General features: G+C 43.4%; 1 protein-coding gene across 1 annotated transcript in view; it reads right to left on the bottom strand.

Moving 5' to 3' along the window:
- Window positions 1-12400: 12400 nt before the first annotated feature.
- The window catches only part of PRKDC (protein kinase, DNA-activated, catalytic subunit), a 236358-nt gene continuing 227578 nt past the window's right edge, over window positions 12401-21180 (bottom strand). The window contains exons 79-86 of the mRNA XM_080647098.1: window positions 20650-20870; window positions 20244-20336; window positions 17838-17927; window positions 17560-17631; window positions 15532-15733; window positions 14761-14949; window positions 13725-13864; window positions 12401-13111 (exon numbers count right to left, since the gene is read on the bottom strand). Coding sequence (XP_080503224.1) covers window positions 12907-13111; window positions 13725-13864; window positions 14761-14949; window positions 15532-15733; window positions 17560-17631; window positions 17838-17927; window positions 20244-20336; window positions 20650-20870 — 1212 coding nt within the window. The 3' untranslated portion in view covers window positions 12401-12906. The remainder of the gene's footprint in view (window positions 13112-13724; window positions 13865-14760; window positions 14950-15531; window positions 15734-17559; window positions 17632-17837; window positions 17928-20243; window positions 20337-20649; window positions 20871-21180) is intronic.

The following is a 21180-nucleotide window of genomic DNA, read 5'->3' as shown; positions in this document are numbered from 1 at the left end:
TAAAATGAATTTTGAAGGTGTTCCAAACCACTTTTCTTGAACCGGTGAATATTCAAAGAGAGCTAAATCTGAAGCCTGTACAAAAAGCTTACCCTATAACATATGCCATACTATACGAACTTCTGCTTTTGTCAGTCCTTAACATCTACCTCTCTGAATTTTCATGAATTTCTATTTCACGAGAATGATTATTTTATATACACTGGCAGCAGCCAGCATACAAATAAAATACTTAGTATAAAAATAAAATAAAATAAAATCGGTACTGCTCTGGCCAGTGTGGCTCAGCTGGTTGGAGTGTCACCCTGTACACCAAAAGATGGTGGGTGAGTCCCAGCCAGGGCACATCCCCAGGGTGCAGGTTTGATTCCTGGTTGGGGTGCATACAGGAGGTAACTGATCAATGTTTCTCTCGAAAAAAAAAAATAAAGTAAAATGTCCATATTACCCAAAGCAATTCATAGATTCAACGCAACTCCTAGTAAAATGCCAATGGCATATTTCACAGATCTAGACTAAACATTCTAAAAATTTACATGGAACCAAAAAGACCCCGAAAACTTCAGCAACCTTGAGAAACAAGGACAAAGTAGGCGGCATTACATACAAGATAAACTATACCGCAAGGCCATTGTAAACAAACATGGACACAATGGAATACTATGCAGCAGTGAAAAGGGATCTCTTATCCTTTTGCAACAGCATGGATGGACCTGGAATTATTATTCTAAGCAAAATAAGCCAATCAGAGAAAGACAAATACCTTATGATCTCACTTGTATGTAGAATCTAATGAGCAAAATAAACTGACGGACGAAACAGAAACAGAGGCATGGATACACGGAACAGACTGACAGCTGTCAGAGCGGAAGGGGGAAGCGGACACTGGATGACAGAAGGTGAAGGAATTAGCCAAAGGACATAGATGCACAACCCGTAGTCACGGTGAACAGTGTGGTGATGGCCAGAGGGGAGGGGTTTGGGGGCTGGGTGGAGGTGGGCAAGGTGGCATGAAAATGGAGACACCTGTAATAGTGTCAAGAAGAAAAATAAAGTAAAAACACACACAACAGTTTGTTTGGAGAATAACCAGAGTGTTGCTCCAGAAAATATTCTAGAGAATAATTCCTGATTGTCTAGGCCTGGCCACAGGCAGCCCCTCCTAGGGCCAGGGATTCCCTCACTGGACATTATGGGTTTGTGTACAAGTACTGTATTTCTCAGCTGTAAACTCTTTGCAGTTGGCTTCTCAATCAGTTCATCTCTGTGCCTTATCCAGTGACCTGCAGAAGTTGACAACCACGAGTAAAAAAAAGATCACTCAGTGGTGTCACAGAAAATGCCTTCGCAGGACCCTCTAAGAATCAGTACCTCCACTGAAGCAACCAATAAGCTGGCCAAAAAAATGACAGAACCCACATTTGTTGAACTCTGGATTCTCATCCGGTACTCACAGAAATGGGGGGTGCTCAACAAAGAGGCTGTGAAAATCTGATGGCTTCAGCGTTTTCACTTCCCTACCATCCCCCACCTCCCAACTTTCAGAAGTAACCATAGCGATAGAAGACGATGTTCTTGGTGTGGCTCACTGGGGCCAAGGGAGAGGGCTGGGGCAGGTACAGATGTGGGCCTTGTTTCAAAAGTAACTGCTTGTGCACTTTACCTGTCTGGCAGTGACCCGAGGGACGAGCGCTACTTCCTTCTGTTTTGCCCCTCAGCTCAAGCAGCTTTCCAGGAGGCAAGTGTCAGGAGCATTTAAACACCTACACTACCCATGGGTTCTTGGTGAGGAGGGGAAAGATGGGGCAAGTAGCAGGTGGGATCAACAGTCTGCATAGGAGCAGGCTGGCAGGATGCCTGGGGTTCGAATAAGGGCACGCCAAGCCCTGAGAGAACCCTAGCACCTACGTCTATAGCTAGTTCTTGGGCTCCAACAGGAAATGAAGGCTGTTGTGGGGCTGCAGACAGGCTGGCCGAGCATTCAAAGGAGGGCCCCAGTTAAAAAACCAACCTGCAAAGTGCAGGAGAAGTATTTTTTTTTTCTTTTTGGTGCCAGATGTTTAAGTTAAACAGGGATTTTGGTGATCACATATGACAAGGAATACAGTCATTAGAAAAATGAAAAAATAAAGAGTTTGGAAAAGCCAGTCATAAACGGACAATTACAACCCTCAAACAAGCAACAGCAAACTGTAGGGAGGGAGGAAAGGTGATTTCACGAGTTACTGCATTACGATATTCTAAATGTTCCATTTTCAGCAAAAGATTACAAGGCTTACCAACAATGCATAAAACAGTAATTATAAATCTATGTTGATGGGGATATATTACACAAAGATGTAATGTGTGACAACATAAAGTGGGCGAGAAAATGGGGCGTTATAGGCGCAGAAACTAAATTAGTATCAACTCAAAACATTGTTATAAATATAGGGTGCTAATTATAATCACCAGGGTAACCACTAGAAAAAAAAAACACCTTAAAAACATACAAAAAAGGAGAGAGGAGGGAATAATGGCGGCGGAATAGACAGACGTGTTCCGAGCCTTGTCCCGGAGCAGAAAGAAAGAACAGCTGAGGGTCGCACAAGGAGTGTTTGTTGGCTGGTTGGGAGACAGCTGAATTCCAGAAGGAGGTGGGGGACTGCTAAACGGGGTTCCCCTGACCTGGCAGCACCAACTGCGGCTGGGTCCCCTCCCGGAGCTGCGGGCTTGGACCCGGAGTCTGCGCCATCTTGATCCGGAAAGTGGAGCTTATCGGAAGCCTGAGAATCCACAACTGCGGCACCCACGGAACAGCTGCGAGCCCCAGAACAACGCTCCCCAATTGGCGCAAACACACGGGTTCAGAGGAGCTCTACACTCCACCACGGAAAGGTCAGATTTCGCCTGGGATAAGGTGAGGTCTCTGGTCCCGGCGGGAGAGAGGAACGCACGTCTTGCGGGAGCTGGAGGACCAGGGAAGTCTGTGCCTAGAAAAATCCGTGGCTGTTGGGGCTGGCATGATCTGTGAATGTGGAAAGGGGTCCTCAGAGCTGTTAACAGAAGGGCTCTCTAAAAAGCAACCCATTGTGATCTGAAGTGCAGGGACACCCTAAGAATTTCAGGCTGTCCAGACTTACGCGCAGCCCCTGCGTTCCCTGGGTGCCTGGGCTTACGCGCAGTCCCGGAGTTCGCACAACTGGGCTTTTTCCTCTTGAAATTCTTGCTTCTGATTACTAAGCCCAATACATAGGATCACCCAGTTGGGGACACCCTGGGAGACTGCAGGGGAAAGTTGTTTTTCTGGAACCTGGGGATTGGAGCGGGGAGTGACCATCGGAGAGTCAGCCCTGAGGCAGACCACTCCCACAAACCGGTAGTGAGTGCCACAGGGAAAGAAGGCTCTAACACTGCCTAGAGAGGCCATAGATAGACCCGGAAGTCAATCCAGAAACACTGCCACCCAGGGGCTGAATCACAAATTGACTCTTGTGTAATAAAAAATAAAGGAATACGAGAAATTAAGACACACCGCCTGCTTAAAATCAGGACTGGCTTACAACACTGAAGAGCAGTGGATCGCAGGGAACTGCAATACTGTCTGGACTGAGAAACAGGCGTGCCAAACAGAAAAACAGAGGAAGTGAATGACCTTCACTACTTCACATCTTATTTTTACCTTTTATTTTTTTATTTTTTTTTATTTTCATTTTTTGCATCTTTTAATCAAGAAACTTTTTTTTCTTTTTTCATCACTTGATTTTACCTTTTTAATTATTACATTTTTATTTTCAATCCGTATTATTACTACTGCTATTTTATCTTTTTTTTTTTTAAAGTGTCATTTTATTTCTCTTCATTTTATTTTGGGATTAGGGTTCTACATTCTATTTTTATCTTTCCTTTAGCATCGTTTTACTCTATCTCAACTCTACCTTTAGGCCATCACTCTCTTCCTAACCTCCCCCTTTTCAGTGTCCTGTTTATCTTACCCTTTTACTGCTTTAGATTTTCCCTATTCTTTCTGTTTACCCCTTGTTAAAATTTCACCCTACTTACATATCTAATCTCCAATCCCCTGCTCCAAGTCCACATACACCTCTCCCTTCGCTGTCTGAGCTATCCATAAACTTGTCCTTCTCTCTGTCCTTTTGTTGTTGTTTGCTTGAATGTAGATTATATCGAATTTTTATGCTTTTTTGTGAGATTGTTCTGCTTATTCTTCTTTTGTTTATTTTTTTGTTTGTTTTGTGCTTCAGCTTTCCCTTGCCTCACTCCATATTAGTTGGTGTTGTAGTTTGTACTAATCCCCAGGCACTTGTTGCTGGCATTTGCTGGGATTAGTGATTGTTCTATTGGAGTTTTATCCCCAATATATATAGTCTGTTCCCCTTTCTCTCTTAGTCACTTTCTTGTCTCTCTTACTTTTTTTTTTCTTTACTTTCCCTTTTCCCAATTTCATTTTCATACTCCTTTTTTCTTTCTTTCTTTCTTTCTTTCTTTCTTTCTTTCTTTCTTTCTTTCTTTCTTTCTTTCTTTCTTTTTTTCCTCTTCTTCTTTCTCTCCTATCACCTAATTTGCCTTTCTCTGGTGGTCACCTATATTGGAGGTTATTAATATCGTGAATACATTCCTGTTCAGTGCCTTGTGAGTTGTACCTGGTAGTGCTGTAGTTTGTGCCTTTAAATCAACCCAGGAGAGAGAGAACTACATAACCAGACACCCAGAGAAGAGAGACCATGGGGAGACAAAGAAGCAGCCCGCATATGAAAGAAAAGCAGGCATCACCAGAAAAGGAAGTAAACGAAATGGAGGCAAGCAACCTTCCAGAAAAAGAATTCAGAGAAATGGTCATAAGGTGGCTGAAAAGAATGGAAGACAAATTCGACAATATGAGCAAGAACCAAGAGGAAATGAAGAAGAACCAAGAAGTAATGAAAAATGACATCGCTGCTGTAAAGAACTCAATAGAAAGCATCAAGAGTAGACTAGAAGAAGCAGAGGACCGCATCAGTGAGCTAGAAGACAAGAAGGAAAAAAATACCCAAGTAGAGCAACTTCTAGAAAAAAAAATTAAAAGGCAGGAGGAGAGTCTAAGGGAACTTTGGGACAACACGAAACAAAACAACATCCGCATAATAGGGGTTCCAGAAGGAAAGGAAGCTGAGCAAGGAATAGAAAACCTTTTTGAAGAAATAATGACAGAAAATTTCCCTGATATAGGGAAGAAAAAACCCACACAAATCCAAGAAGCTCACAGAGTCCCAAGCAAAATGAACCCCAAAAGATCGACGCCAAGGCACATTATAATTAAATTGGCAAACACCAACGACAAAGTAAGAATCTTAAAAGCAGCAAGAGAGAGACAGAAAGTTACATACAAAGGAACCCCCATCAGACTAGCAACTGATTTCTCAACAGAAACTCATCAGGCCAGAAGGGAATGGAATGAAATATACAAAGTCATGCAAAGGAAGGGTCTGAATCCAAGAATACTGTACCCAGCAAGGCTGTCAATCAAAATTGAAGGTGAAATCAGGAGCTTCACAGACAAAAAAGGACTAAGGGAATTTATTACCACCAAACCAGCAATGCAAGAAATGCTAAAGGGTCTGCTGTTAAAAAAAAAAAAGAAAGAAAGAAAGAAAGAAACAGGAAGCGAAGAAGTAACACAGGGGTAAAGAATAGGAATGGCGACAAATAAATACCTATCAATAATAACTTTAAATGTAAATGGATTAAATGCCCCAATCAAAAGACATAGGGTAACGGATTGGATAAGAAAACACGACCCATATATCTGCTGTCTACAAGAAACCCACCTCAGAAAAAAAGACACACACAGACTGAGGGTGAAGGGATGGAAAAAGGTTTTCCAGGCAAATGGCACTGAAAAAAAAGCTGGGGTAGCAGTACTTATTTCTGACAAATTAGATCTCAAACTGAAGGACATAACAAGAGAGAAGGAAGGCCATTTCATAATACTAAAGGGAGCAATCCAACAAGAAGAAATAACTCTGGTAAACATATATGCACCCAATACAGGAGCACCCAAATACATAAAAAAACTCCTGGAGGATATCAAGGGAGAGATTGACAGCAATACAATCATAGTAGGAGACTTTAATACCCCACTATCACCATTGGACAAATCCTCTACACAAAACATCAGCAAAGAAACATCAATCCTAAATGACTCACTAGACCAGATGGAATTAATTGACATCTTCAGAACATTTCACCCCAAAGCCACAGAATATACATTCTTCTCAAGTGCACATGGGTCATTTTCAAAGATAGACCATACGTTGGGACATAGGCAAAGTCTCTTCAAATTCAAGAAGATAGAAATCATATCAAGCATCTTCTCAGACCACAGTGGCATAAAACTGGAAATCAACTACAATAAAAACAACCCAAGAAATCAAACACATGGAGACTAAACAGCATGCTATTAAACCATGACTGGGTTACCAGAGAGATCAAAGAAGAAAAACATACAAAAAAAGAAATAGGAATTCAAGTGGTACCTTAGCAAAATCAAAAGAAAACAGTACTGGAAGAATGATAACATAGAAGGCAAATAGACAAATGACAGAAGTATAGAAGTGTTTCTGAATCAGAAATCACTTTAAATCTAAGGATTAAACTCAGCAATTAAAAGGAAGATATTAGCAGAATGGATAAAAAAACATGACCCAATCATATACTATTTGCAAGTGACTCATTTTAGAGCCAAAGTTAAAAACAGATTGAGATTGACAGGTTGGAAGAATATTATTTCATGTGTTAATAACCAAAAATAAGCTAGTATGGCTACTAATACCAGAAAATAGACTTTAAATAAAAACTTGTCATGAGAGACAAAGACGACATTTTATATAGATAAAAAGGTCAATCCACCAAAAAGATATAACAATTATAAATATACATACACCAAACAGCAAATCCCCCAAATCTATAAAGCAAACACTGACAGAACTGAACCACAATAAAAGTTGTAGATATCAATACTCCATTTTCAATAACTGATAGGCAGAACATCTACAACAAAGAATAAGAAAATAGAGGACTAACAACACTTTAATGAACACTCCACCCAGCAAAAGCAGAACTAACATTCTTCCAAGTACACATGGAAAATTCTCCAGGATAGGCCACTGAACAAGTCTCAATATACTGAAAAAGACTGAACACTTACGAAGTATCTTTTCTGACCAAAATGTAATGAAGATAGAAATCAATAAAAAGGAAAAGTGAAAAATTTCAAATATGTTGAAATTAAACAACATACTATTAAAACAACCAAATCAAAAACGAAATCACAAGGGAAATGAGAAAATACTTTGAGACATCGAAAACAAAACACAACGTGCCAGAACTTAAGGAACGTAACAAAAGCGATGACCACACTTCAACGCTTACGTTAACAAAGAAGGAGTACCACACTGCAAACAATGACCTAACTCCGCACATTATGGACTAGAAACGAGAGAAAACTACCAAACTAACCTGTTTCCAAAGTTAGAAAACGAAGGAAGTAATAAGCTTATAGCACAGCAGACAAGGTACCAGTACCCTTATAAGTACTGATTCAGAAATCCTCAACAGAACACTAGAAAACAGAATTCAACAGCGTAATATTAGGATTACTCTCCATGGCCAAGAGGGCTTTATCCCACCAATGCAGGATGGTTCAACATCTAAATATCAATCATTGTAATACACAACATTAACAGACAAAGGAGGAAAAAAACACAGGTTCATTTCAACTAATGTAAAAAAAAGCATTTGACAAAACCCAACAACACCATTTCATGATAAAAAACATTCCGCAAGCCCTAGCCAGTTTGGCTCAGTGGAGAGAGCATCATCCTGCAGACTGAAGGGTCCTGGGTTCAATTCCAGTCAAGGGCACATGCCTGAGTTGCAGGCTCAATTCCCAGAAAGGGATGTGCACGAGGCAGCCAATCAATGATTCTCTCTCATCAATGATGTTTCTCTCTCTCTCTCCCTCTCCCTTCCTTTCTAAAATCAATAAAAATATATTTAAAATGTTTTCAGCAAACTAAGAATAAAATTTTCTTCAACACGATAAAAGCCACTTACAAAAGCCGACACTAATATTGTCCACTTCCACTGCTGCTACTCAGTGCTGTGCTGGATGGTGTAGCCAGATGAATCAGACAAGAAAAAAAATGCCTTCAAATGGCGAAAGAAATAAAACTGTCTTTATTCACAAATAACATAACCCTACATATAAAAAATCCTAAAGAGAACACAAAGTACATACTAGAAATAATAAATTAATTCAGCAACGTTTCATTAGAAAAGGTCAACTCCGTCAACTGCAGACCAGCAATGAATAATACAACAGGAAATTTAGCAAAAACAATTCATTTACAGTCCCGTCCAAAAATAAAACACCTAGGTATAAATTTAACCAAGGAAACTGAAACATGCATATCAAAACCAGTGAAAATTACAAAACATTACTGAAAGAAATAAACATAAATAAAACGAAAGATATTCTGTGTTCATGAATTGGAAGACTTAATATTGCTAAAATGCCCGTACTACCCAAAGCAACCTAAGGATTCAATGAAATCCCTATCAAAATTCCAATGGCTTTTGCTTTTCCAAAGGCCAATCCTTAAATTCTCCAATTTCATAATGCTCAAATAGAAAAGTACAACCCTGATAGCTGAGCATTCACTTCAATTCATGGGCAATATTCTAAAGTTCAAAAATATACATTTTAGCAGAAGTTACTGGTTTCAAAATTTCTTGTAGGCTGATGAAATAATTTTTATTTCTCTTAGTCTATTGTTTCTCCAGTATTTTCTCAAGTGTGCTATGTGCAGGCACTTAAGATGGTGAGAAAATGATTATGACATTGTCCCTGTAATAAAGGAAATTAGGACAGGCTTGGTTTTAATTTGATAAAGTACTTAAATTAATATTCATAAGCATGGATTCATTCACGTCGTTTTCATATAAACATTCCCATGTTATTTTGGAGTTAAAAAACAAGTTTGTTTCATATGCAATCATAATATAATGTCAAAATCTATTTACAATGTAAATATTACCATTATATTTGTAGAACTTAAATAATAACGTCTTGAACACATAAGTATATATAAACAAATTCAGTGCATTTTAAGTTGAGTTATTACTTCTTACTAAAGCTTCTCCAGCTCTTTCAGGCCTGTCTCATCTCTTTGGCACACAGCACTAATAAAGTACTCAAGCACATTGTTCTACCTCCTTAAGGTGTGGTGTGAGGTGAAGAAAATGGCTTAATCTGTCCTGTTTCTGGGAAAAAAAAATTCTTTGCTTGTCTTTAAACTCTCATATTTCTGAAAAGGTATGTGGCTTCTACTTTTTAAAAGTCCTTAACAATAAGTTTCTTAATAAAATATATTTTTTTCCTTTTTTTAAAAAATATTTTTATTGATTTCAGAGAGAGGAAGGGAGAGGGAGAGAAAAATTTTAACATCAATGATGAGAATCACTGATTGGCTGCCTCCCACATGCCCCCCACTGGGGAGCAAGCCCACAACCTGGGCATGTGCCCTTGATCGGAATCAAACCCGGGACCCTTCAGTCCACAGGCCAGCACTTTATCCATTGAGCCAAAACGGATAGGGTAATAAAATATTCTTAATATTACTCATATTTTCTTATAATTATAATCAGTAGAGATGTTTTTTTCCTGGTTTCCAAACCAAATATATTTTTCAATTAGATTTATTGGGGTGACATTGGTCAATAACATTATATTTCAAGTGTACAATTCTATAATACACTAGGGGCCTGGTGCATGAAATTCGTGCATGGGGCGGGGGTCCCCTCAGCCCAGCCTGCACCCTCTCCAATCGGGGACCCCTTGGGGGATGTCTGACCACCGGTTTAGGCTCGATCCCACAAGGATCGGGTCTAAACCGGCGGTCGGACATCCCACTTGCAATCTGGGACTGCTGGCTTCTAACCGTTCACCTCCCTGCCTGCCTGATCGCCCCTAACTGCCTCTGCCTGCATGCCTGCCTGATTGCCTTTAACTGCCCTCCCCTGCCGGCCTGATCTCTCTCCCAATTGCCCTTCCCTGCCGGCCTGATCTCGCCCCCAACTGCCCTCCCCTGCCAGCCTGATTGCCCCTAACTGCCTCTGCCTCAGCCTCCACCACATGGCTTTGTCTAGAAGGAAGTTGGACGTCTGGAAGATGGCCGATAGACCCGGTCTAATTAGCATATTACCCTTTTAGTAGTATAGATTATATAGGATAGTGTTGCTTAAATGGGGGAGGAGGGATCCTTTTTCAGCTGGAGGAGATGCTCTTAGCAGACAAAAACACATAATCCCTATATCTGGACTGATAGCCAGCCACATGCACTATACTGCCAAACTGGTCATTAAAAAATTGAACCGCTTTCTTACACCTTACACCAAACAGCTGTTGCCCTTAAAACCCCTCCTCAGCCCCCACCTTAGGTTCTGCCTTCACAGTTCACCCAGATTAGGTTCTGATTGGTCAGTTGCTATGCCAGTCAGCATCAAAAGCTCTGCCTCCTAGGCAGCCATTGGCAATTCGCACTTCACCCAGGTTAGGTTCTGATTGGTCAATTTCTATGCCAGTCAGTGTCAAAAATTCTGCCTCCTAGGCAGCCATTGGATCCTTGCACTTCACCCAGATTTGGTTCTGACTGGTCGGTTTCTATGCCAGTCAGCATCTCCGGGCCTATCTCTGGGCCTGATCAAAGAGGCAGGGCTGATCAGCAGCCCCTGAGGAGGCCTGGAGAGAAACAGAGGCGCATGTGCTGGCGAAGCTGGGAGAGAAAGAGAGAGGCAACGGCTGATCAACAGCTGCCATGGAGGCTGGGGATCAGACCCTGCCTCTCTTTCTGCAGCCCCCTTGGCAGTCAGTGCTGGGTCGCTGCGCCGGCACTGGTGTTCGGTGGAGCCTTGGTCATTACAGACCCTGGCTTTTTATACATATAGTTTATCCACATATTGCATTGTGATTTTCACCCAAAGCCTTAGTCTCCATTGATCACCATATATTTGACCCCATTTACCCTCCTACTGCTCCTCCAACCTTCTTCCCCTCTGCTAACCACCCTTCTATTATTTATGAGGCAAATCAACTGTCTTTACTCAGCAAGAATCACAGGGTTGAAGTTTGGATCACAGGTATGAGCCAGACATGCAGTCCCTGTGTGTAACGAGGACATTTACTATCCTGAGCAATTGTGCAAGTGTCTTATGAACACTCTACACTGTAACTATTTCTTTTTTATTGCATGCTCATGGTTTCTAAAGGAATTTCCAAGCAGACAGCTTTGAAATGGGACTCATACACACAGTCAGCTGGTAACAATGACTTTTTAAATTTTTTTAAATTATTATTTAAAGTATTACATGTCTCCTTTCCCCCCTCCCCCATTGACCTCTCCCCGGCCACTCCCACCCCCCAGCACATGTCCTCACCCCCCTACTGTCTGTGTCCATGGGTTATGCTCATATGGATGCATACAAGTCCTTTGGTTGATCTCTTATGCCCTCAACCCCCACCTCCCCTCATAGGATGGATAGTCTGTTCAATGCTTCCCTGTCTCTGGATCTACTTTTGCTCATCAGTTTATGTTGTTCATTATATTCCACAAATGAGTGAGATCATGTGATATTTATCTTTCTCTGACTGGCTTACGGTATTTCGCTTAGCATAATGCTCTCCAGGTCCATCCATGCTGTTGTGAATGGTAAGAGTTCCTTCTTTTTTATAGCAGCGTAGTATTCCATTGTGTAGATATACCACAGGTGTGTTTTTTAAATATATTTTTATTGATTTTAGAGAGGAAAGGAGAGGGATAGAGAGATAGAAACATCAATGATGAGAATCATTGATTGGCTGCCTCCTGCACAACCCCTACTGGGGATTGTGCCCACAACCTGGGCAAGTGCCCTTGGCCGGAATCGAACCTGGGACCCTTCAGTCCACAGGCCAATGCTCTTATCCACTGAGCCAGACCAGCTAGGGCGTACCACAGGTTTTTAATCTACTCATCAGCTTAATGGACACTTAGTCTGTTTCTAAATATAAATGTTTCAAAAAACAATAATAAAAAGCTCAAGCCAATCTGCAACAGTCCCAGGTGTATGGAGGTATTAGAGGAGGCTGAGACTGTGCGTGGAAAGCCATTTTTGGATTTCATAATTTGACCTTGCTGTTCTAAAATGCATGTTTTCTCTCCAAATGAGGAATCTATTTCATATAGGGATTTGTTTTCCTAGAACTGCAATGCTTAGTGCTATCCCTATAACATACCTGGAATGCTGACGTTATCCTGAGCCTACCTTTCTTCCCACTGTGGAGCAGGGTAGCAAAAGTGAGTGCTAAGACCAAGTGTTTTTTTTTAAATATTTTTTACTGATTTTAGAAAAAGAGGGAGAGGGATAGAGAGATTGAAACATTGATGAGAGAGAAATATCAAATGCAATCATTTCTAAATATAATAAGCCACAGCTTTACCTGTTTTTGTTCCTGTACTGCTAATATAAGGTAACGGATCAGTCATGCTGTTGGCTTTACACTCAGTCTTAGTGCTGAGGCTTCTGGGTGTTATTTCCAATATGCCATAATTACCAATGAGACACTGAATGGAATTTCACACTATACCATTTATTAAGATAGCTGGTTTGTCTAAGGCACAGCACTTGTAATATGCTATAATCTTTATATGTGTATGAGCCTGGATATACATTTTTCTATTAAACGTCTATGATAACCTTAACCCAATCATTCATTCATTTCAATATTCACTTACTCATCATGATCTCTTCTTCTCTTTAGTGCTTCAGGAAAATGGGCTCATTTAAGGTTTAAACGCTTTCATATTTTTTACCTGCTGACTCCCCAAGACCTCACATCCAGGGCTCCCACCCTTCCCAAGTTCTGCCAAGGATGTTGGGGTCTGTTGCCTGGTCAATCAAGCACTTCACTTGAGCCTCTTCTGAAAGTCCACTCTCTGGTTCTTGGGCACGAATGTTGTGATCCTTGTTTCCTCGTGCGACAGCAACAAAATCATCAAAGGCAGGTACCTTCTCATGGCCCAGAAGTAACTCATCGCTGGAAAAAATAGTACACAAATACAAAAGCATAAACCACTCATTATCTTCCCTTTGTTGCCTGCATTCCTAGCTATCAAGCATTCCCTCTCATCACTTATAGAATGTTTCTGTTGCTCAGAACCTTGAAGTCAAGAGACTCAATTTGTAGAAAAATAGAACATGAATAATGCTGCTATTAATGTGTGTCGACAAGCTTTTGTGCTGGTATGTGGGTTCATTTCTCTCGGGTGAATGCTGAAGAGACAATCGGAAGAGTCAAATGGCAATTCCACGTTTAAATTTTTGAGGAACTGCCAGGCTGCCATCTTCCACAGCAGTTGCACCATTTTACCTTCCTACCAGCAACATACGAGCGCTCCAATTTCTCCACATCCTCGCCAGCACTAGTTATATGTCATTATTTTTATTAGTGGGTGTGAAGTGGTATCTCTTCTGCATTTCTCCGATGACTAATGATGTTAAGCATTCGCTGGTAAAGTGAGGATAATAGGGCTCACATCACAGGCTAAATGTAAAGTTCTTAGCACTTTATACAGTATGTAGTAATTCTTCAGGAAATGCTAGCAGCTGGTGTTTTTGTTTCTGTTTTTTCCCACAAATGATAATCTTACCGAGTAATAACTGCTGGATTGGCACCTGTTAACTTTCTCTTAGCATAATATATTTTCTGCCGGGGATACCAATTCTTTTCTGTTACATTTATTTCTTGAATCCACGATCCTCCTTTTTTCAGCATTTTCTGTTCAAAATTCTAAAGGAAAAGAACATGATTTTCTTTGCTCTCTATAGGAGTACACTGATCACATCCAAACAGATAAAACAAGTAATGATCTTAAACAAAATTCTAAAGGAAAAGAACATGATTTTCTTTGCTTACTATAGGAGTACACTGATCACATCCAAACAGATAAAACAAGTAATGATCTTAAACTGAACAACTCTGGAACTGGGAGGAGCTCTATAGCTTTTCATACAGATTCTAAGGGCAGTAACACAAGAGTGACAATGATCTTGAGGAACCATGGTGAGGCTTAAAACATCACTCCTGCCCTAGCCCGTTTGGCTCAGTGGATAGAGTGTCAGCCTCTGCACTGAAGGGTCCCAGGTTTGATTCTGGTCAAGGGCACATGCCCGGGTTGCAGGCTCGATCCCCGGTTGGGGGTGTGCAGGAGGCAGCCAATCAATGATTATCTTTCTCACTTCCTTCCTCTCTAAAATCAATAAAGATATATTTAAAAAAGAAACATCACTCCTATGTAAAGGGTGCCATTGCTAAGTTTCATTCTTTTGGGACTGCACAGTAAAGAACCCCTGAGATTTAAGGAAGTGCTGTTTGTCTTTATGATCAAGGAAGGCCTCGTAGGAGCAGGTTTTGAAATAAAAGTGTCTCCAAGAGAAACTGAGCCCACCATGAATGGGTTCATACTTCCTCTCTTAGTTTGAAATACTCAGTTGAAACAATAGCTTTGTTCAAATAAAGGTTATGTTTCTTTCTTATTTTCAAGCCAAATGATTTCCAACTGTTTATTTCATGAAATGCTCTGTAAAATCATGTGAATATTTCAGTAAACACATTTTGATGCATTTCCATCATCTCAATTACTAGCACATTATAATAAAAGTGGAAGTGCATGCAAACTACCCTACTTTCCAGTCGAAGGAAGGTTCCTTTATAAACACGTCCATGGTGGTCGTGAGCAGGTCGGGGTGTGAGCGGAAGGCTCGCAGTGCGTGCACCATGACACTGTGCATAACTCCTGTTTCTTTCATGGGTAACAGCAGATTGATAAACTGGCGAGTTAGACGAAAAGGCATCAGCTCAGGGACCGGCAGAAACTAAAAAGAAAAGCATACACACAAGAAAGAATATATTCACTACAAATCTAAAAGTGACAGGCACAAACCAAACATCTTCCCACCGTTACTGTTCTCACTTAGTGAGAATATGAACTCCTCTTTTCTCAAAATCAGATCCACAGATACGAATGTACTGTGCCCACGAGTAACCACCAGCCATCCCTGCGATGCAGCCCCCTCCGTGCACAGACCATGCAGCCTGCAGACCTAGAAGTGCTGTTTAAAACAGAGTCAATGTCAGAGAAAACATTTGCATCATATCTTGCACAAGACATGCCAATTATATGGCTTCATAAAACCCCCTTAGTCTTCCCTTTTCATAGGAGCACATTTTATTCTTAGTTCTGAAGATAATTTGTCTCCACACCTTGTATAACCTGTCTGCACCAGGCTGAGAACATCCCTTTCTGCAAGGAAGTTAAGTGTAATGTTCACAACAAAGCTGACCACTGACCCAAAGCTGTCACTGCTTCTTTGAAAACTATCCATTTCCAGAGGGCGTGACAAGGTCCTAAGACAGCGGTAGATTAGCCAAGAACAGTGAAAGCTAGAGGAGCAGACCTGCGTCGCGGATCCAAAGGCATGTCCAAAGTCAATGCCGATCACGCCACCTGTCTCCATGTTCACCATGAAATTGTTCAGATGTCTGTCTCCGATGCCCAGAATCCAGTGGCTGATGCACATCAGGGCATGAGAGCTGGCAAAGTGGGAGCGGAGCGCCAGGAAGGCCTCTGGGCCAGTGCTCATCTTCAGAAAGGCGCACCTGCGAGAGGGGACACCGCTGGGGGGTCTGCTGTGCTACCAGCGCCCGGGAGAGGGGACACCGCTGGGGGGTCCCCGCTGTGCTAACAGCGCCTGGGAGAGGGGACACCACTGGGGGGGTCTGCTGTGCTACCAGCGCCCGGGAGAGGGGACACCGCTGGGGGGGTCTGCTGTGCTACCAGCACCTGGGAGAGGGGACACCGCTGGGGGGTCTGCTGTGCTACCAGCACCTGGGAGAGGGGACACCGCTGGGGGGTCTGCTGTGCTACCAGCACCTGGGAGAGGGGAGACCGCTGGGGGGTCTGCTGTGCTACCAGCACCTGGGAGAGGGGACACCGCTGGGGGGTCTGCTGTGCTACCAGCACCTGGGAGAGGGGACACCGCTGGGGGGTCTGCTGTGCTACCAGCACCTGGGAGAGGGGACACCGCCGGGGGGTCCCCGCTGTGCTAACAGCACCTGGGAGAGGGGACACCGCTGGGGGGTCTGCTGTGCTACCAGCGCCTGGGAGAGGGGACACCGCTGGGGGGTCCCCGCTGTGCTACCAGCGCCTGGGAGAGGGGACACCGCTGGGGGGTCTGCTGTGCTACCAGCACCTGGGAGAGGGGACACCGCTGGGGGGTCCCCACTGTGCTACCAGCACCTGGGAGAGGGGACACCGCTGGGGGGTCTGCTGTGCTACCAGCGCCTGGGAGAGGGGACACAGCTGGGGGGTCCCCGCTGTGCTACCAGCACCTGGGAGAGGGGACACCGCTGGGGGGTCCCCGCTGTGCTACCAGCACCTGGGAGAGGGGACACCGCTGGGGGGTCCCCGCTGTGCTACCAGCGCCTGGGAGAGGGGACACCGCTGGGGGGTCCCCGCTGTGCTACCAGCACCTGGGAGAGGGGACACCGCTGGGGGGTCTGCTGTGCTACCAGCACCTGGGAGAGGGGACACCGCTGGGGGGTCTCTGCTGTGCTACCAGCGCCTGGGAGAGGGGACACCGCTGGGGGGTCCCCGCTGTGCTACCAGCACCTGGGAGAGGGGACACCGCTGGGGGGTCCCCGCTGTGCTACCAGCGCCTGGGAGAGGGGACACCGCTGGGGGGTCCCCGCTGTGCTACCAGCACCTGGGAGAGGGGACACCGCTGGGGGGTCCCCGCTGTGCTACCAGCACCTGGGAGAGGGGACACCGCTGGGGGGTCTGCTGTGCTACCAGCACCTGGGAGAGGGGACACCGCTGGGGGGTCTCTGCTGTGCTACCAGCGCCTGGGAGAGGGGACACCGCTGGGGGGTCTGCTGTGCTACCAGCGCCTGGGAGAGGGGACACCGCTGGGGGGTCCCCGCTGTGCTAACAGCGCCTGGGAGAGGGGACACCGCTGGGGGGTCCCCGCTGTGCTAACAGCGCCTGGGAGAGGGGACACCGCTGGGGGGTCCCCGCTGTGCTACCAGCACCTGGGAGAGGGGACACCGCTGGGGGGTCTGCTGTGTTACCAGCACCTGGGAGAGGGGAGACCGCTGGGGGGTCTGCTGTGCTACCAGCGCCTGGGAGAGGGGACACCGCTGGGGGGTCTCTGCTGTGCTACCAGCGCCTGGGAGAGGGGACACCGCTGGGGGGTCCCCGCTGTGCTAACAGCGCCTGGGAGAGGGGACACCGCTGGGGGGTCTGCTGTGCTAACAGCGCCTGGGAGAGGGGACACCGCTGGGGGGTCCCCGCTGTGCTACCAGCGCCTGGGAGAGGGGACACCGCTGGGGGGTCCCCGCTGTGCTACCAGCGCCTGGGAGAGGGGACACCGCCGGGGGGTCCCCGCTGTGCTACCAGCGGGGGATACAGCCAGAAGGATACTTACTTCAAGAGAGCAGCTGGCACTTTACTTTCTCTTTTTCTGAAAGATGTGACTGTTTCAGTACGACTGGCTCTCCTAAGATTTAACAATAGAAAATGTCTGATTAGAACAAACTTCTTGTGATGGAAATTTAAAATTCTTTGTTTACATTGAAGCTCAGATATCAAGTAACTAGATTTTGATGATTTCTCTGAGGCAAAACTTTCTAAGAAACAAAAGTATACATGCAACTTTGAGAAGCACGAACTAGTTACAAAAAAGGAAAATCAAAACACACTTACTTATACATTAGCAGGTAAGCGCCAGCACCCTGCTTTCCGGACGTCTTTGCCAGCCAGTCTCTATATTCAAATGGTGGGGCTCGGGGATCACTAGCAAATAGGAAAAAGAGGTCAGCACTGGGGAGATATTCAGCATTATATGCTTTTAGAGGCAAAGACCATCAAGAATTCATTGAAAAACAGTGAAGAGGCAGGGGAAATAAATATGATTTTTAATCATATTTAATATTAACACAACCCATGTTACTCTGGATCTAGAATTTCAATGTCATTATTCATCCTTAATTTCTAAAGAACCAAAGCTATTTCCTGTGTAAAAGTTCAGGCACAAAACAAACAAATACAATAATTTTTTCATGTCACACAGAGAGAAACAAGATGACCTCAACGTAAGTGTCTATGACCTTGGCATGTGGTTCTAGAAGTCCTGTCCTGGAAAAGCACCATAACAACAGGGGACGGTACCGCATGCAACTGATTAAAACAGGCAGCCATGTTACCCGTCAAACAAAACACCACAAACCACTTGAAGGCAGATGAAGTCTGTTGTTGTCATTATTTAAAACCTGCCTTACTCTTCCACCATTCCCAGTATGCAGATACATATGAAATCCACACAAGAACAATAAAGTATTTTCTTAGAAGACAATGGATTTGAATTGAATTGAATTTCAAAGCTGTTTTCAATGCTTCTTAGGCAAAAGGCAGCATCTGGGCAGCTGGAAACAATGGGATATTTGTATGTTTAGCCACTTCGGGGGTTTGTGTCAAAAGTTTTAACAAATTTTCCTAAAAAAATACCTAAAGATAGAACAATTTTGCAATGTATTACTTAATAGTTCGATCACTTAAGTTGAATCTTTTCTGAATTGCTACTAAGTTAATTTCATAAATGGACACTCCATTTTCAACTGAATTCTCTCCTAGTTTCAACTGGGGTGAAAATCTTTAGTTTGGAAAAACTGTAATATGTAAAGAAAAGATAGCAATGATTTTTAGTAATGGGGGTGGAAGTGCCTTGTTTTAAAAAGGGAGAGGAAAGGAGTTTACACAATTTCCTATTTGAAAAGCACTTTGAACTCTGTTGATACCTATGCTTCCCTTACACACTTTACATCACGGTCCCATCTTTGAAGGAGGCATGGGAAGAGGGAGAGGTGGGTCGGAAACACTGCCAGTCAGTACCAGAGCCAGCTTCGGAACTTCTGACTCTGGGAAGTACTGCTCATCAGCTTTCCTGTCTTCAAGGTACAGACAATTCCAGACGAAGGACTCAAAGGATCGGAATTAAAAGATGGTAACACTGTCCTGTGTAGCAATTGTTACCCAAAAGTAAGAGTTTGATCAAAATGATTAATTTTACAGAAATTGTTCCTGACTGGTGAGACTATTGCTCCTCTCAGAATACTTTCAGGAAAGAATGAGAGTACAACGAAGAAAAATAGGTCTGTTTCTTCTTCCTTCATTCTATAGCTTGTCATCAACGCTGGTTAACTCCTACTTCAAAATGTGTTTCAATATTGTCCTTATTTTTCTTTACAGAAACAAAAAACAAAGAAAAAGCCCTTTGATTAGGTCTATCACTTACATGCTGGGTAACCGAGGACAAGTTACTTAACCTTTCTGGGCCTCACTTCCTCATCTGAACAGAGCTAGTAACACTCACCTTGCAGGTTTTTGTGAAAAAATAAATGAATTCATTAAGAACTGAGAATAGTGCCTAGCACACTGAAAACGTTTAATGAAATGTTAGCTGCTGTTCTTATTTGTTTTATTTCTTTCAAGATTTTCCCTTTTTTCCCAAAGTTAATACTTTTTTTTTTTTTGCTTTACAAGCAGTTCTCGAGTTACGTCGGACTCGAAGTACATCATTTCATGGTTACCTCACCATCACCCATTTATTTATATAAAAAAAAGTTTCCGTCATTTCGACATATGTACATATGTGCTTTATGTTTTTTATTATTTATTTACCACAAGTAAAGGTCAGGAATTGTCACCATTCTTTTAATTTTTTTTTTACTATTTCACTTCATTACTGCTGTGTCTGTGCTCCGTGTGAGTGACGTAGGTGGGTTCCAACTCACGACGAAAATCACGTTACATCGCCGTAGGAACGGATCTCCGACGTAACCCGAGGACTGTATTGTGGTAAAACATATGCAACTACTGTTTAGACTCGTCTACTCCATTTAGTTTATTCACCTGACCAGAAGCAGATTAAAGACTAGGCCAGGGCTGGCTGAGAGCACCAACAGGAAGGGGCCCTACAATGTGACTAGAAACATGGGGTGGAGGAAACGGAATCTGAAACAACTCTACTCAGGGAGAATGTATGTCCAGGGAGCAGCCACTGGCTGGGGTGCACAGGGCAAGGCTGGAGAAAATATTGAGACTCCACGTTACCTTGTATAAGCTGCTTTCTCCTCTTGTGACATGTTACTCAAAAGAAGTTCCTTTAAGGTAAAAGTATTTTCAATCCATTCAATTAATCCTAATCTGAAAAGGAGAATAAAAGGTTTATGAATACAAACCAAACCGCTCTTACTTTACTAGAAAAAAGTTCTATAGAATTAAAGCAAAACAGTTTTGTTTTCACATCAATTCTTCCCTTACTTTCCCCACATTAAGATAAAAATCAGAGGTTTAGAGGTGTTCATTAGTTCTGGCTACGTTTCTGACTTTGTGAAATCTAAAACACTAAATTGTCAAGTGACCCCATCTCAGCCAACTGAAGCAAGGATTTGGCCCAGTGCTGAAATTCCCATTTACATAAATCTACTCTAGAATGGCCACGCGCAGGCGGTCATACCTGGAGGTCATGGGTGTGACGCGGTATGTCTGTAGCTGCAGGTTTCTCTGGCTACAGGCGGCGTCTCGGGAGAGAATGACATTCATGACCTCAAAGAGCTGCTCGATGCGCTGGTCCTGCCGCAGATCTTCGCCCCCTTTCACCAGGAAAGGGTAGTCTCGCTCATCGTGGCCTCGGATGATGATGCGCTTTGGTTTTCTGATAGAAGCCATTGTTTTCACCTTTACAAAGTAAGAAAATATTTTTAGGTGCAGTCTAAAACACTGAGGGACCAGCACATCACATCATCAAAAGGGGAAAAGTGCCCAGCTGGTGTGGCTCATGGCTGACTATGGACCCATGAACCAGGAGGTCAGGGTTCAATTCCTGGTCAGGGCACATGCCTGGGGTTGCAGGCTTGATCTTCAATAGGGGGTGTGCAAGAGGCAACCAATCAATGATTCTCTGTCATCATTGATGTTTCTATCTCTCTTCCCCTCTCCCTTCCTCTCTCTGAAATCAATAAAAAACATACTTAAGAAAGGGGGGTTG

This window comes from Plecotus auritus (assembly GCF_963455305.1).
Source record: "Plecotus auritus genome assembly, chromosome: 11".
In the NCBI taxonomy this organism is placed as follows: domain Eukaryota; kingdom Metazoa; phylum Chordata; class Mammalia; order Chiroptera; family Vespertilionidae; genus Plecotus; species Plecotus auritus.
This window is presented reverse-complemented; position numbering and strand designations above follow the sequence as displayed.